Source organism: Maylandia zebra, linkage group LG3 (assembly GCF_041146795.1).
Source record: "Maylandia zebra isolate NMK-2024a linkage group LG3, Mzebra_GT3a, whole genome shotgun sequence".
NCBI classification, from domain to species: Eukaryota; Metazoa; Chordata; class Actinopteri; order Cichliformes; family Cichlidae; genus Maylandia; species Maylandia zebra.
Window position 1 is genome coordinate 56288927 of NC_135169.1, and position 17498 is coordinate 56306424.

General features: G+C 42.7%; 1 protein-coding gene across 1 annotated transcript in view; it reads right to left on the minus strand.

Annotated features, from left to right (window-relative positions):
- The window catches only part of zanl (zonadhesin, like), an 81568-nt gene that overhangs the window by 20983 nt on the left and 43087 nt on the right, over window positions 1-17498 (minus strand). The window contains exons 58-77 of the mRNA XM_076882267.1: window positions 17064-17233; window positions 16294-16496; window positions 15613-15757; window positions 15153-15346; window positions 14922-15063; window positions 14515-14759; window positions 12595-12743; window positions 11999-12127; window positions 11774-11912; window positions 11433-11574; window positions 10835-11031; window positions 10508-10646; window positions 9929-10045; window positions 9530-9654; window positions 8948-9093; window positions 8363-8506; window positions 8126-8233; window positions 6146-6315; window positions 5375-5577; window positions 4564-4708 (exon numbers count right to left, since the gene is read on the minus strand). Coding sequence (XP_076738382.1) covers window positions 4564-4708; window positions 5375-5577; window positions 6146-6315; window positions 8126-8233; window positions 8363-8506; window positions 8948-9093; window positions 9530-9654; window positions 9929-10045; window positions 10508-10646; window positions 10835-11031; window positions 11433-11574; window positions 11774-11912; window positions 11999-12127; window positions 12595-12743; window positions 14515-14759; window positions 14922-15063; window positions 15153-15346; window positions 15613-15757; window positions 16294-16496; window positions 17064-17233 — 3152 coding nt within the window. The remainder of the gene's footprint in view (window positions 1-4563; window positions 4709-5374; window positions 5578-6145; window positions 6316-8125; window positions 8234-8362; window positions 8507-8947; window positions 9094-9529; window positions 9655-9928; window positions 10046-10507; window positions 10647-10834; window positions 11032-11432; window positions 11575-11773; window positions 11913-11998; window positions 12128-12594; window positions 12744-14514; window positions 14760-14921; window positions 15064-15152; window positions 15347-15612; window positions 15758-16293; window positions 16497-17063; window positions 17234-17498) is intronic.

Sequence of the window (17498 nt, forward strand, 5' to 3'; positions counted from 1 at the left end):
TGTTCCAACTGTGTCCAAAGTCATTGGCATTTTCAGCTAAGCTTCCATCTGGTTTGCGGAAGTCATCTTTAGTATCTCCATCATAGTTGCCACACAGGCCACACAGCTTGTTCTGATAGCTGCAGATTGCAGAAAATGATTGTGTTAGAGTCTTATGCAAGAAAGACTAACAAGTCAGCCAGAACTACAACGTGTTTTAATTCCAGCCAAGTTTCTTTTCAGCAGTAGACTAAACCCCACACATTAGTAAGACTAAAAGATCAGACATGTACATTTGATGCGTTTGATAGCATCAGCATAGAATTAACTAGTCAGGAAATTAGAAGTTTTGTGTGATTTTATCTTGAAATTTTGAGGGAGCTGTTTGTGTTGCCCCTGCTAAATTGTTTAAATAAAATATCCTAGCTGTGTCATTAATCTCTGCCTTTATCACCTTACTACTCCTTACAGATAAAGGAGTCATGTTCAGTATATGAAAATGTGTTATAGTGTCATGGTCCGTGGTCCTGTGTCTGAGGAATGCGTGACGCTCGGGTAGCCACACCCCCGGGCTATCACCGGCACATCTGTTCTCCATCACGGTGACTACACGGAGATCTACTGAACCCGGCACTGATGGAAGGCTCCACGCCAGTCCGTTAGTCCCCCCACAGTGGTAACTAGACTTCCATGAAAGCGTGCATTCCCTTCTGGTTGGAACTGTGTTTAATCTGCCTACTTGTGTCCAGGTTTCGACTCGGCGTCTGCCACCTGCCTGTCCTCCGGCTCAACTGGATCACTCGGTGCATCATCTGGCCCATTCGCTATTTCCACGGACTTTCTGCTCACGGACTGCCACACTTCCCTCCCGAGCTCCCACAGTCCCGTTCCATCGTAAGCCCCCTACTCTAACTCAGTCCTGATGTGTTTTCCCTACTTTCCGGCTCCCTAGTAATCATCTCCCCTTTCTATTGCAGCCTCCCATGGTCCCGATCCTGGCTTCCTCGTGTCATTATTCCCCGGGTTTTTAGTTTCTTGTTTTGCTCTCTAGTTTTCCCGGGTCGCCTTTCGTTATTTCAATAAAGTGTCTTTTCTGTTAGCGCGGAGTCTGCATCTGGATCCTTTTGTGCACGCGCGCCGCGGCGCATGACATATAGTTTTAGTTGTATCAGTATGGATGTAGATTTCTGGACTGGTGAACTTGTGATTAAAACACCACTTTATAAGGAAACCATGAATTTGGTCTTCACTCACTCTTCGATTACTTTGATGTCCATGAAGGCGTTTCCATCATAGCGAACCGTCACACCAAAGTTCATGGAGACAGTGTAGTGTTTTCCTGACTTGAACACAGAAATACCAGGGGACGGAGACAGTGGAAGATTGACATTGGTCCCATTAACCTGTATGGGAAAATAGGCAGAGTACATCAAATCTGGCCAACATTTTCATTTTTTAATTACCCATGTCACAACATTACTATCTGTAACTGAAAAGAAACGTTCCTTTAGTGGGCGATCGTGGCTCAAGAGTTGGGAGTTCGCCTTGTAATCGGAAGGTTGCCGGTTCGAGCCCCGGCTTGGACAGTCTCGGTCGTTGTGTCCTTGGGCAAGACACTTCACCCGTTGCCTACTGGTGGTGGTCAGAGGGCCCGGTGGCGCCAGTGTCTGGCAGCCTCGCCTCTGTCAGTGCGCCCCAGGGTGGCTGTGGCTACAATGTAGCTTGCCATCACCAGTGTGTGAATGTGTGTGTGAATGGGTGGATGACTGGATATGTAAAGCACTTTGGGGTCCTTAGGGACTAGTAAAGCGCTATATAAATACAGGCCATTTACCATTTCTCATGCCAATGATGTCTGTAAATGTCATGCCCGACATGTTAAACGCAGCTGCCGGCATGGCAAGCGAAAGTGGATCGAAGCCAAAGGCATGAATGCACAAGAAAACAGTCGACCAGAACGATACCCGAATATTAAATCGCATTGTACGATCTAACAGGGGCTCGCAGTGGCCGCTCTGTCCCAATCCGAGACAAAATGGACGAGTCCTCCTCACTGACGCTGAGCAAGACCAACGTTGAGCCAAACAGTTCTGCGATACTTTAAACCAGCCCGAGCCACTCCACTTGTTCGAGGCCGAAGAACTTGCACCCTCCATGGATCTTCTTCCTTTCGATATCGGAAAAATTAGCAACGCCGAAGTCAAGACAGCGATGTTGGCCTGGACGAGTTCCTCCCCACAATGCTGAAGGACGACGAAGCCCAGTTGGATGCCGCCCTTAGAAGTCCCCTAAATGCCTGCTGGTCAACATCGCATGTACCCTATGAATGGGTAATTTCAACGACTTCAAGAAAGCTTTTGACAACGTCCACCGGCCGACTCTATGGGCTATCCCACGTCAATATGGAGTCCCCCAGCAGTTTGTAGACGCCTTTTGTGGTCTCTGCTCCAACTCCCGGTTCTGCGTCCAGACAGATGATTGGATGGCGCCCTTAGAAGACCCCTAAACGCCTGCTGGACAACATCGTGTGTACTCTATGAATGGGCAAAAGGTGTTATCACCAAACTTCCCGAAAGGCGATTTGGGTGACTGTAACAACTGCCGGGGCATCACGCTCCTGTCGGTACCCGGGAAAGTGCTTTGCCTTATTCCTTTGAATTGGCTACTGGGCCCCTACTGGGCTCGACTACGGAAGACCTCCAAGAATGGACTGCAGCTTTGCAGAGGCAGGTGAGGAAGTCGGATTACGAATAAGCGCCAAGAAAACCAAGGTACTCGGAGTTGGCTACACAACTGCCCATGTTCCCGTCATAATCAACCAATAACGTGCTGATAAGTTGGAAAATTTCACATATCTGGGCAGCATCATCTCGAATTATGGGATCTCTGATCAAGATGTAAACTCCAAAGTAGGGAAGGCTGCCGGTGTCCTCCGACGTCTCCAATTCAATTCATTTAAATTCAATGTTTTTTATATAGTCCCAAATCACAAAAACAGTCACCTCAAGGTGCTTTATATTTTAAGATAGACCTTACAATAATACATACAGAGAAAAAAAACAACAATCATATGACCCCATTGACCAAGCACTTTGGTGACAGAGGCGTCTTTTAACAGGAAGAAGCCTTTGGCAGAACCAGCGAAAGCAAGGCCGACCAAATATCACATGGCGTCGAATGTTTATGGATGATCTGAAAACAGTCGACATCGCCTGGGACGAAGCTGAAACATTCGCCCCTGACCGACATCGATGGAGATTGTTAGCTGCCCGATGCGTCGCTCGGCGTAGGAGGAACTAAGTGTTAAGTGTAAGTGCAAGTTTCTTTCCATGGTCAATTGCAGTGGTTTTCAGAAGTGTTCCTGAGCATGTGCAGTGATTTGTACCACAGAATGATGTTTGTTTGTAATGCAGTAGTGCCTGATAACGTGAAAGCGTGATTGGTTTTCACATGCAAAACATCCTGTTTCTTCTTCTCATGTCTTACCTGCACAGTGCCACCTTTGAGAATGGAGATCTTTATCATCTGTGCGTATACATGTACGGCATTCACATAGGAGATGGTCGGCCTGTTATACCGGTTTTCATTGTCAGTATGGACCTCAAAGTAGGGCACAGTTGTGTCATTGCATGGACTAGACATCAGATAGCTGCAGTTGCCCATGAAGTCATATTTGCGTTTGTCAAAGCTGGTGTAGTGTGGATCGCCAGATGCTATGCATGTGGATGTACCTAAAGGAATAATATATGAGAAAATTGTAATTTCCACACTGTCAACTATCAAGTTATACCGACTGACTGTAAAGCACAACACAAGGTGCTCCTTGTGCAGATGTAATTTATTACACTGCATTAAATCAAGTCAACAACAATAAAGTCAACAAACATTATTACCTTTAGGATAACAGCCTGCAACACCATTAACCTCTCGACACTCTTCAGTGGGGTCACAGGAGTTATCAACACATTCCAAAGTGTAGTTCCCTACACAGCGACACAGCTTTGTGCAGCCATCTCCAAATACTATCTCACCAGGCTGGATAAAATGAAAACAATCAGTACTGAGAAAGTATACTGTATGTCTTTAAATGTACACTGTACACAGTACTAACTAGGACATCTGACCTCATAATAGTTATTGTTGTCATCTAAACAACCACACTTGTCCAGCGGCACGCAGTGCCGTCCTTTGAAGACAAAGCCTGGTTTGCAGAAACACCCAGTGATGCAGGAGCCAGAACAGTTGGTAGAGGGTTCCATACATGTAGGAATGCAAGCTGGACCACACTCTATATACTCTGCGTTAGGAGGACACAGGTCTGGGTAGAAAGAAAAAGGATTACTGGAAAATGAGCAGATACTCTTTCAGGAACTAAAAAGGTAGGAAGTTATTATGCAGTCTTAACAAACTCAGTCCAAACTAACAACATCAGTTGAGACAGTGGAGGTTTGGAGCGCCTGTTGCTAAAATGACTGCATTTATTTACTGCATTTCTAGGGCCAGTCGGATAAAGCACTTGACACTGTAATCCACATCCATGCATTCATGCAGCTATTTCTATGTGAAGCTGTGTGATTAACATACCCAGAGGGTGGCATTCATATTCTCCATCTTGTAGTTGGCAGCTCTCAGTAGTTGGGTTACAGCTGGTGTTATGACACTGTAGCAGACCTCCACTGTGACACATACACTTTTGTTCACAACCCTCCAAGTACCAGTCATCGCCCACCTGACAAATGTACACAGAATGCAAAAAACAATCAAAATTTTGTCATTTAATTCTCTCTTATATGTCTGTGAAGGTTCTCAGTCATCCAGGTCATCGTAGTCAAAGGAGCTTGCAAAGAAAAGCGTCTGGACTTCTTTAAGTCTTTAAGTCTTCAAGCAACTTAAAGAAGTCCAGACGCCTTTCTTTGCAGACTCCTTTTACAATCTCTCTTATACATCACACGAATATAAAGATCAAAATGATAAATATACATTTGGATGCAAACCAGGGATTCTGTATGCCACTAACTAATTAGGCCAACCTTTACTCATTTATTTATTGATTTTGGGCTTGCTAATTGTGGTGGCACCAGTATGTAAATGCTATGACATAAATACAAATTCTATAACACCAGTGTCTTTTAAATTCAGGTATCTGTGCTTGATAAGTTGAAAGTAAAAATCTTTGTTGTAAAACCAATATTTATGTGCCAACAGTTCTCTGCAGTCTATGCACCCTTAATTTAGTTGAGTTTTAATTTCTTTTGTACTGTAGGGTCTTTGTGTCTCTTGGCGTCTCTCCTGTTGAAGTTATAAAGAGAACTGAAAATGATGTTAGCATGAGCTTAGCACATTTTAAAGGTAAATGGAATATGGTTTTAATTGTTTGGAGGCTGTTTCCACTTACAGGGTGATAGGTTCCACTGGGGTCCACACAACCACAGTCTCTCAGTTCCACACATTTGTCATCACTGAGAATGAAGCCAGGGTTACACTCACAACCCTCCACACACACTTCCTCACAGCCAGGTGGTCCCACCACACCAAGACATGTCTCAGGACATGAACTCACACAAAGGGAGTAGGAGCTATTGGGAGGACAGGTCAGAGCTGTGTGGACAAACACAGGGATGAACAATAATGAGAGGGAACAATGGTGGACAAATAGCAACAGAGAAGGGAATGGGTAGTACGATGATTCAAAGACAGGGCACCTACGTATCTCATATTGATTTAACTCAGTGTCATAAATGAAAGCAAGGATAATATTAACTGCATTGAATATTTTACATTGGTTTCAGCATTGTGCACTGTATCTTAAACTCTCCTCCCTATACAATTATAAACATGATTATAAGTTCAATTATAATGTTGGTGAGCAGGATGTAATATATCGTGGTTATATTTACAGGTGGAGACAACTTCCAAATGGAGAAGCTATGGCATGCACCCCATTTAAAAGGGAAAATGCTGAAGGCTCATTTTTCCAACATGAAAAGGTATTATTCAAGTCTTTATTCATTTATGCTTCAGAATGGGGCTTATCAAGCCAATGGGCGATGTCACTGTGACTATGTTTTATATATACTTTATGATATTCAGAAAGAACAGCTGATATTATTATTAAACTATCATATATCATTTAGATATATTTGGTATATCTCAGATTCAAACTTACGGCAGAAGTCTGGAGTTCTCCATTGGTAGACTTTGGCTCCAGCACTATGACATGCGTCAGTGTAGGCCTGGAGCTGGTCACACAGCACATGCTGCTGGCCGTTGAACTGACACATGTCATACACACAGCTTTGGAAGAATGGAGTGGGATTAACTACACTGATGCACTCCCTGTAACAGAGAAAAGCACTCACTTAGCTTAGGTAGGAAAAGGCAGAGGCTCATATATACTGAAAATCTGAGTTCGAACAAACAAACAAGCTACATTTGGTGGTGAAACAGTCAACAATTGTTGCATAAGTTTAGCAACAATTCACTAGCTGGGGCCAGTGAATAAAGGTGAATGGCTTAAACATGAATTGAACTGCGGTTTGGGGAAGGTCTCGCTGTGGACTGGCGGCGGCTCCCGGGCTGGCAGATCCCCAAAGAAGACATCCCCTAGAAGCAGCAATAACTGTGCATTGTGAAGGTGAAAGACCTCTGCAGGAATAATTCAATTTTTCAATTCAATTCATTTATACAGCCTCAAATCACAACAACAATCGCCTCAAGGTGCTTTATATGTAAGGTAGACCCTGCAATAATACCTACAGAGAAAACCCAACAATCATATGACTCCCTATGAGCAAGCACTTTGGCGACAGTGGGAAGGAACAACTCCTTTTAACGGGAAGAAACTTCTGGCAAAACCATTCCCATGGAAGGACAGCCATCTGCCGCTACCGGCTGAGGTGGAAGAAGGAAAGCAGGACAAAAGAGAAGCGCAGAGAGAAGGTGGTCAAGGATTCCAGAGAGTAGAGTGGTTGAGTTCGGAAAATTACGAAGGAATGGTGGGAGAAGACATCAAAGCAGATTTCAGACAACGAAAGACCTTAATAGATGAATGAGGAGAACCCCTGATCGAGTGGCAACGTGGCTCGACTGGTGTGGAGGCTGGATGGATGCATGTCTGTATTTTAAGACATCAGGCAATGGCTTGACGGCTCGTAAAAGCTTTTACTGCTGTGTTTGAAAATGATCGATATGGAGACAAAGACTGGCAATACGGTGTCAGGAATGTGCATTGTTATGTTTTGGGAAAGATAGATAGATGCATGGACCCTGGCATCCAAGTTATTGGGGAAAGAGGGAAGAGAAAGTGGCTTCCAGGTTCCAAAAAGCACGCTGCTGCATTTTGTGAAAAAGGGAGGGAATTCTGCTGGATTTGTAAAGGAGGAAAAGAGAAAGAAAACATGGCATCCCAGTGCTAAAAGCCTGCTGCTGTATTTGTACAGGAGGAACAGAGAAAGTAATCCAGAATCCCGGGCCCAAAGGCTTGCTGGTGCATTTGCAAAGGAGGGACAGAGAAAGAGAACCTGGCATTCCTGTGCCAAAAAACATGCTGCTGCACTTTTGTGAAAAGGGGACGGAGGGAAGAGGAACTGGCAACCCGGTGCTAAAAACTTGCTCCTGCATTTGTGAAGGAGGGATAGAGAAAGAAAGCCTGACATCCTAGTGCCAAGAAGCATGCTGCTGCATTGTGCGAGGGAGGGATAGAGGTGAAGGGAAACTGGAATCTCCTGGGTAGAAAACCTTGTTGATGCATTTGCAAATGAGGAATAATAACTTGGCATCCTGGTGCCAAAAGCTCACTGTTGCATTTGCAAAGGAGGGTTATAGAAAGAACCTGGTATCCCAGGTTTTTTGCAACGATAGATAGAGATAAACTGGCAAGTCATTGGTAAAAACTTGCTGCTGCGTTTGAGAATGAGGGACAAAGAACGAAACTGGCATCCCAGTGCCAGAAGGGTTCATTACAGCATTACAGTAATAGTATTGAAAATATTTATTCATATTTTACAGGTCAGTTGGGTGATTACCAGGCATGCTGCCATCTATTTCATGATTTTATAAGGTCAGGAAAAAAACGTTGTAAAATCCCAGGAATCCCATCAGTTTAACCAAGTCGATAACCAAAAGTGGAGGGGTTGTGAATTCTTACCGGAAGGGTCCAGTAGGGTCTGTAATTTTACCACATTTCTCTGGTTTTACAACTTCAGCTTCCAAATTGGGGTCACAGTCTGGATCAGGCTTTGTTCCTGGGGTACATCTGGTCAACACAAATACAAAACACAGTTACATCCTCTTCAGTTTGTCAGAAAGAGTCCGACAGCAAGGTAACGAAAGACATAACCAGAAGAAATCCAAAAGACAGAAAGATAGATATGTTGGAACTCACGAGTCATCTTCATCGTCTTTGGTCTGCCAGCTGTTCCCAAAGTCATTACTATTTCCTGCCACAGTGCCATCTGGTTTAGTGAAGTCATTGTCTGGGTTCCCATCATAGTCACCACAAAGGCCACACATTTGGTCATAGTAGGAGCTGGTAGGACAAAGTCAAGGCAGGATATGTAGGATTAAAATAAGACAAGCTTAAGAATATTTGCAATGTTTCATAAGGTGTTGCTTGGCCTTTTATTGTAATTCTAGAAACAAATGAAGAGAATGCAAAGATCCCTGATACAATAAACCAGGGCATCGTTAGTATATATTAAAAGTTGCATAAGTCCACAATATGCACACAAATGGACTGCTTTGTTTTCACAACATACATAAAACAACTGGTGATGTTCAGCAGTTTAGATCGTTATCTATCAGAGTTTCTTCAGATCATTAGGTTATGGTTGCATCGGAGGAAAGTGGTCATCAAAAAAAGAATGATGGAGCAATGGAGACAGTGGTCAGGTGTATTGTATGAATGTGTGAAGCAAATAAAAAGAAGTTCTACAATATCAAAATAGTTCAAACCAATATTTATACTAACCTGGGAACTGAGATCTGGGCATAATGGTTTCCATCCCAACGCACCCTCAAGCCAAAGGATGTTTGAAGCGTGATGAACTGACCAGCAAGACTAATAGACATGAGAGGAGAGGGGGAGTGGGGCAGAGCCACCCGTACTCCGTTCACCTGATTCAGTGATGAAGAAAAAGATGTTAAGAACATAAGAATATAAAGATGTTAAACAGACTGTGTAAACGTCTAATTGGTGGACAGGTCAGGGAGTATAAAAGTACAAAGAGTGTGCAATGTGCAGTATATCAGGCAAAAACAGACTTTGTATAGTTTTAACAAGCAAGAAAGACATTGCTTTATGCCTATCACACTGTGTTATCTTTGGCATAGATTCAACTGACAAAATGGGAAAAATCTGTTTTGTTTTTTTTACATGTTGTTAGCAACAAAGTAACTAAAGATATAATTTGAGTTCTTTGCTAAAATGTCAGTTATGTGTAGACATAAGACATCCATGGTGATGATACAAATACTGTGTGGGATGTCTGCTGGCACACATTTTACTTAAAGATGGGAAATATAAGAGATAGTAATTCATTCACATACTGACCAGTGTTCTACTGCTCTTCATCAGGGTCACAGTAATTCCATCCACTGTCACATATAGCTTCCTCAGGTATGACACTCCTGCAACTCCTCTCTCTTCATTCTTTGCCTCCACAGAGAACCAAGGGCCTGCACAGGGAAGACCACGACAATCAGGAATATTGTGTGTTTATATTAAAGGTGAATATTGGCATTAACATACAAACCACCACTGACATTCAGTGTCTTCTCTTTGCAGCAAACGTGAATGAAAACAATATATGTCATGCTTTGCGATGAAAATAATAAATGAGTAAATTTAGCTCATTTAAACTTTAATTTGTGCGTGTGGTGTGGCAAGACTAGAACAGGTGCAATGAAACCCAAACATCTTAATGAATAAATGTCTCAAAATAGTGTGTACCTGTGCTGTTCCTACAGCTTCTTGCCAGTGTGTAAGTACAGGTTCCCATGAAGCTGTAGTACTTCTTGTCAAAGGTGTTGTAGTGTGGATCCCCAGAAACTACACAATCCTGAAAGCCTGAGAGAGGGAAAAACATCAGGAACATCAGACTGAAACACAGATGATAAAAAAGATGCAAAGAATATGTCATTTCCTGACTAGACAAAAATTTTCTGCAATTCTGTGATTTTGTATTATAAAGAATTGCATGTAACACGTGTTGTTATAGACAAACTGTACAGAAGAGAGCAAAAGAAACATAACAGCAACACACACATAAATATTTCACTGTTATTGAAAGTAAAAGACGCCTGTGGGTTGTGCTTCTCTATCTTCCATTGCTCAGTCTAATTATGTATATTAGAGCAGGGATAGAAAATGCTCGTTTGAGAACTTTGACAAAGTCTACAGCATCACATCAAACACAGTTGCAAAACTTTTCAGGTTGGCAGTCCAACCCATGAGATCTGGAAACCTACTTAGAATATAATGGCTACAGCTTTGCTGTGTTTTTTTTAGGTGTGAACATTACAAACATACTCGTAGGATAGCAGCCCAGCTCTCCATCCTGAAGTTTACATTCATGCATTGGGGGGCATTCAGAGGCTTCACAGGTAATTCCAGCTGCACCACACCAACATTTTCGCTTGCAGTCTTCCTCAAAAAACTCCTCTCCAGGCTGACAAACAGACAACAAAATTGACAATTAAGCATAGCAGGCACAGATGATTCTTTGTAGATCATTTTATGCATGTATGTATGAAAATGTTGTTTTAGAGAGGACATAAAGAGACTGCAAGTGACCTGACTTGAAATACAAAGGACCAAATGATTCACTGCCGGCCTATCAGACCCACTTCACCATACCTCATAATACTGGCCGTTCGTGTGGTTGCAGCCACACATGTTCTCCTTAACGCACTTGCCAGCACTCAGGACATAGCTGGGATCACACACACAGGACTCAGAGCAGGGACCAGAGCAGGAGGGGGGTTTTCCAAAGCATGTTTCCTGACAAGGATCTGCACAAGGTTCGTAGTGGCTGTTTGGGGGACAGCTCAGTGCTAAGCAGACCACAAGAGGTTGAAGTTAGTGATAGGAAACAAAAGTATGTGCTGGTTAAAATATAAAATGACAGCTTTTCACAAGAAAAGAGATACGTCTTTGGCACTTCCAGCTGTGTTGTCTTCCGTGTAACTAGATTGTTTGAGTTTGGTGGTAACCCAGTCTCCTGCAGCCTCTTGGTATATGTTGTCTGCCCAACTAGGTATGCTAAAGCAGCACTCCCTCGGTTAACTTTAGTGAGTAGGAAGCCCGTATGAAGTACTCTTCCACAAGTCAAAACTGACCAAAAACTCTCTTGTGTTATTTTCTCCCAACTACTCAGCCAAGCTGATTTTTACCTAATGATATACCTAAAGATATTTTACTACTAAATTAAATCATTTGTCCTTCCAATACTCACGGCAGAAGGTTTCATTCCTCCATGGTCCAAGGTTGACCCCACGATCTTGGCATTCATTGACATAGGCTTCAATGGCTTCACACAAAATGGGCTTGGCACCATCCAGCTCACACAAGTCAAAGACACAGTCCCTGAAGTAATTCTGAGAACAAACAATCACTTTGTTACAATGCTTTATATTGTGTGACCATCTAAAACCACATATTCAAATTATTCCACTATTACGAATATCACATTTTCACCCTGAATGCACACACACATAGACAAATACAACAAGCTCAGAATAAGGACTGGTTCCACATTTGTTTATTATATGTGCACTATCCTTTACATGAACATACATTGGGGTTGACTTTGGGATGGCACACAGCAAAAGGTCCATTTTTGTCCAGCAGAATGCCACAATATCCAGAGCTTTCATACAGTTCCTGTTCTTCTTCATTGCACCCAGGGATCGTAGTGTTGGGTTTCTTATTACATCTGTCAAGACAGACCATCATCTTAAGAACATTTGTCTTTTGCCAATGGTAAATGTTTCTTTACACTTGCATCTCTGCAATACTCACTCTGGATTCATGTTCCAACTGTGTCCAAAGTCATTGGCATTTTCAGCTAAGCTTCCATCTGGTTTGCGGAAGTCATCTTTGGTATCTCCATCATAGTTGCCACACAGGCCACACAGCTTGTTCTGATAGCTGCAGATTGCAGAAAATGATTGTGTTAGAGTCTTATGCAAGAAAGACTAACAAGTCAGCCAGAACTACAACGTGTTTTAATTGCAGCCAAGTTTCTTTTCAGCAGTAGACTAAACCCCACACATTAGTAAGACTAAAAGATCAGACATGTACATTTGATGCGTTTGATAGCATCAGCATAGAATTAACTAGTCAGGAAATTAGAAGTTTTGTGTGATTTTATCTTGAAATTTTGAGGGAGCTGTTTGTGTTGCCCCTGCTACATTGTTTAAATAAAATATCCTAGCTGTGTCATTAATCTCTGCCTTTATCACCTTACTACTCCTTACAGATAAAGGATTCATGTTCAGTATATGAATATGTGCTATAGTTTTAGTTGTATCAGTATGGATGTAGATTTCTGGACTGGTGAACTTGTGATTAAAACACCACTTTATAAGGAAACCATGAATTTGGTCTTCACTCACTCTTCGATTACTTTAATGTCCATGAAGGAGTTTCCATCATATCGAACCGTCACACCAAAGTTCATGGAGACAGTGTAGTGTTTTCCTGACTTGAACACAGAAATACCAGGGGACGGAGACAGTGGCAGATTGACATTGGTCCCATTAACCTGTATGGGAAAATAGGCAGAGTACATCAAATCTGGTCAATTATTAGCCAACATTTTCATTTTTGAATTACTCATGTCACAACATTACTATCTGTAACTGAAAAGAAACGTTCCTTTATCATGCCAATGATGTCTGAACAACTCAGCTCTTGCCCGACATGTCAAATGCAGCTGCCGGCATGACAAGCGAGAGTGGATCGAAGCCAAAGGCATGGATGCCCAAGAAAACAGTAGACCAGAACGATACCCGAATATTAAATCGCATTGTACCAGATCTAACAGGGGCTCGCAGTGGCCGCTTGGTCCCAATCCGAGACAAAATGGACGAGTCCTCCTCACTGAAGCTGAGCAAGACCAATGTTGAGCCAAACAGTTCTGCGATACTTTAAACCAGCCCGAGCCACTCCACTTGTTCGAGGCCAAAGAACTTGCACCCTCCATGGATCTTCTTCCTGTCAATATCGGAAAAATCATCAACGCCGAAGTCAAGACAGCGATGCTGGCCTGGACGAGTTCCTCCCAACAATGCTGAAGGACGACGAAGCCCAGTTGGATGCCGCCCTTAGAAGTCCCCAAAATGCCTGCTGGTCAACATCGTGTGTACCCTATGAATGGGTAATTTCAATGACTTCAAGAAAGCTTTTGACAACGTCCACCGGCCGACTCTATGGGCTATCCCACGTCAATATGGAGTCCCCCAGCAGTTTGTAGACGCCTTTTGTGGTCTCTGCTCCAACTCCCGGTTCTGCGTCCAGACAGATGATTGGATGGCGCCCTTAGAAGACCCCTAAACGCCTGCTGGACAACATCGCGTGTACCCTATGAATGGGCAAAAGGTGTTATCACCAAACTTCCCGAAAGGCGATTTGGGTGACTGTAACAACTGCCGGGGCATCACGCTCCTGTCGGTACCCGGGAAAGTGCTTTGCCTCATTCTTTTGAATTGGCTACTGGGCCCCTACTGGGCTCGACTACGGAAGACCTCCAAGAATGGACTGCAGCTTTGCAGAGGCAGGTGAGGAAGTCGGATTACGAATCAGCGCCAAGAAAACCAAGGTACTCAGAGTTGGCTACACAACTGCCCATGTTCCCGTCATAATCAACCAATAACGTGCTGATAAGTTGGAAAATTTCACATATCTGGGCAGCATCATCTCGAATTATGGGATCTCTGATCAAGATGTAAACTCCAAAGTAGGGAAGGCTGCCGGTGTCCTCCGACATCTCCAATTCAATTCATTTAAATTCAATGTTTTTTATATAGCCCCAAATCACAAAAACAGTCACCTCAAGGTGCTTTATATTGTAAGATAGACCTTACAATAATACATACAGAGAAAAAAAACAACAATCATATGACCCCATTGACCAAGCACTTTGGTGACAGAGGCGTCTTTTAACAGGAAGAAGCCTTTGGCAGAACCAGCGAAAGCAAGGCCGACCAAATATCACATGACGTCGAATGTTTATGGATGATCTGAAAACAGTCGACATCGCCTGGGACGAAGCTGAAACATTCGCCCCTGACCGACATCGATGGAGATTGTTAGCTGCCCGATGCGTCGCTCGGCGTAGGAGGAACTAAGTGTTAAGTGTAAGTGCAAGTTTCTTTCCATGGTCAATTGCAGTGGTTTTCAGAAGTGTTCCTGAGCATGTGCAGTGATTTGTACCACAGAATGATGTTTGTTTGTAATGCAGTAGTGCCTGATAACGTGAAAGCGTGATTGGTTTTCACATGCAAAACATCCTGTTTCTTCCTCTCATGTCTTACCTGCACAGTGCCACCTTTGAGAATGGAGATCTTTATCATCTGTGCGTATACATGTACGGCATTCACATAGGAGATGGTCGGCCTGTTATACCGGTTTTCATTGTCAGTATGGACCTCAAAGTAGGGCACAGTTGTGTCATTGCATGGACTAGACATCAGATAGCTGCAGTTGCCCATGAAGTCATATTTGCGTTTGTCAAAGCTGGTGTAGTGTGGATCGCCAGATGCAATGCATGTGGATGTACCTAAAGGAATAATATATGAGAAAATTGTAATTTCCACACTGTCAACTATCAAGTTATACCGACTGACTGTAAAGCACAACACAAGGTGCTCCTTGTGCAGATGTAATTTATTACACTGCATTAAATCAAGTCAACAACAATAAAGTCAACAAACATTATTACCTTTAGGATAACAGCCTGCAACACCATTAACCTCTCGACACTCTTCAGTGGGGTCACAGGAGTTATCAACACATTCCAAAGTGTAGTTCCCTACACAGCGACACAGCTTTGTGCAGCCATCTCCAAATACTATCTCACCAGGCTGGATAAAATGAAAACAATCAGTACTGAGAAAGTATACTGTATGTCTTTAAATGTACACTGTACACAGTACTAACTAGGACATCTGACCTCATAATAGTTATTGTTGTCATCTAAACAACCACACTTGTCCAGTGGCACGCAGTGCCGTCCTTTGAAGACAAAGCCTGGTTTGCAGAAACACCCAGTGATGCAGGAGCCAGAACAGTTGGTAGAGGGTTCCATACATGTAGGAATGCAAGCTGGACCACACTCTATATACTCTGCGTTAGGAGGACACAGGTCTGGGTAGAAAGAAAAAGGATTACTGGAAAATGAGCAGATACTCTTTCAGGAACTAAAAAGGTAGGAAGTTATTATGCAGTCTTAACAAACTCAGTCCAAAAAAACAACATCAGTTGAGACAGTGGAGGTTTGGAGCGCCTGTTGCTAAAATGACTGCATTTATTTACTGCATTTCTAGGACCAGTCGGATAAAGCACTTGACACTGTAATCCACATCCATGCATTCATGCAGCTATTTCTATGTGAAGCTGTGTGATTAACATACCCAGAGGGTGGCATTCATATTCTCCATCTTGTAGTTGGCAGCTCTCAGTAGTTGGGTTACAGCTGGTGTTATGACACTGTAGCAGACCTCCACTGTGACACATACACTTTTGTTCACAACCCTCCAAGTACCAGTCATCGCCCACCTGACAAATGTACACAGAATGCAAAAAACAATCAAAATTCTGTCATGTAATTCTCTCTTATACATCACACGAATATAAAGATCTAAATGATAAATATACATTTGGATGCAAACCAGGGATTCTGTATGCCACTAACTAATTAGGCCAACCTTTACTCATTTATTTATTGATTTTGGGCTTGCTAATTGTGGTGGCACCAGTATGTAAATGCTGTGACAAAAATACAAATTCTATAACACCAGTGTCTTTTAAATTCAGGCAAAATACAGCATAATAAATATAACCTGTGCTTGATAAGTTGAAAGTAAAAATCTTTGTTGTAAAACCAATATTTATGTGCCAACAGTTCTCTGCAGTCTATGCACCCTTAATTTAGTTGAGTTTTAATTTCTTTTGTACTGTAGGGTCTTTGTGTCTCTTGGCGTCTCTCCTGTTGAAGTTATAAAGAGAACTGAAAATGATGTTAGCATGAGCTTAGCACATTTTAAAGGTAAATGGAATATGGTTTTAATTGTTTGGAGGCTGTTTCCACTTACAGGGTGATAGGTTCCACTGGGGTCCACACAACCACAGTCTCTCAGTTCCACACATTTGTCATCACTGAGAATGAAGCCAGGGTTACACTCACAACCCTCTACACACACTTCCTCACAGCCAGGTGGTCCCACCACACCAAGACATGTCTCAGGACATGAATTCACACAAAGGGAGTAGGAGCTATTGGGAGGACAGGTCAGAGCTGTGTGGACAAACACAGGGATGAACAACAATGAGAGGGAACAATGGTGGACAAATAGCAACAGAGAAGGGAGGGGGAGTAGGATGATTCAAAGACAGGGCACCTACGTATCTCATATTGATTTAACTCAGTGTCATAAATGAAAGCAAGGACAATATTAACTGCATTGAATATTTTACATTGGTTTCAGCATTGTGCACTGTATCTTAAACTCTCCTCCCTATACAGTTATAAATATGATTATAAGTTCAATTATAATGTTGGTGAGCAGGATGTAATATATCGTGGTTATATTTACAGGTGGAGACAACTTCCAAATGGAGAAGCTATGGCATGCACCCCATTTAAAAGGGAAAATGCTGAAGGCTCATGTTTCCAACATGAAAAAGTATTATTCAAGGCTTTATTCATTCATGCTTCAATTTGGGGCTCATCAAGCCAATGGGTGATGTCACTGTGACTATGTTTTATATATACTTTATGATGTTCAGAAAGAACAGCTGATATTATTATTAAATTATCATATATCATTTAGATATATTTGGTATATCTCAGATTCAAACTTACGGCAGAAGTCTGGAGTTCTCCATTGGTAGACTTTGGCTCCAGCACTATGACATGCGTCAGTGTAGGCCTGGAGCTGGTCACACAGCACATGCTGCTGTCCGTTGAACTGACACATGTCATACACACAGCTTTGGAAGAATGGAGTGGGATTAACTACACTGATGCACTCCCTGTAACAGAAAAGCACTCACTTAGCTTAGGTAGGAAAAGGCAGAGGCTCATATATACTGAAAATCTGAGTTCGAACAAACAAACAAGCTACATTTGGTGGTGAAACAGTCAACAATTGTTGCATAAGTTTAGCAACAATTCACTAGATGGGGCCAGTGAATAAAGGTGAATGGCTTAAACATGAATTGAACTGCGGTTTGGGGAAGGTCTCGCTGGGGACTGGCGGCGGCTCCTGGGCTGGCAGATCCCCATGTACTAATGAGA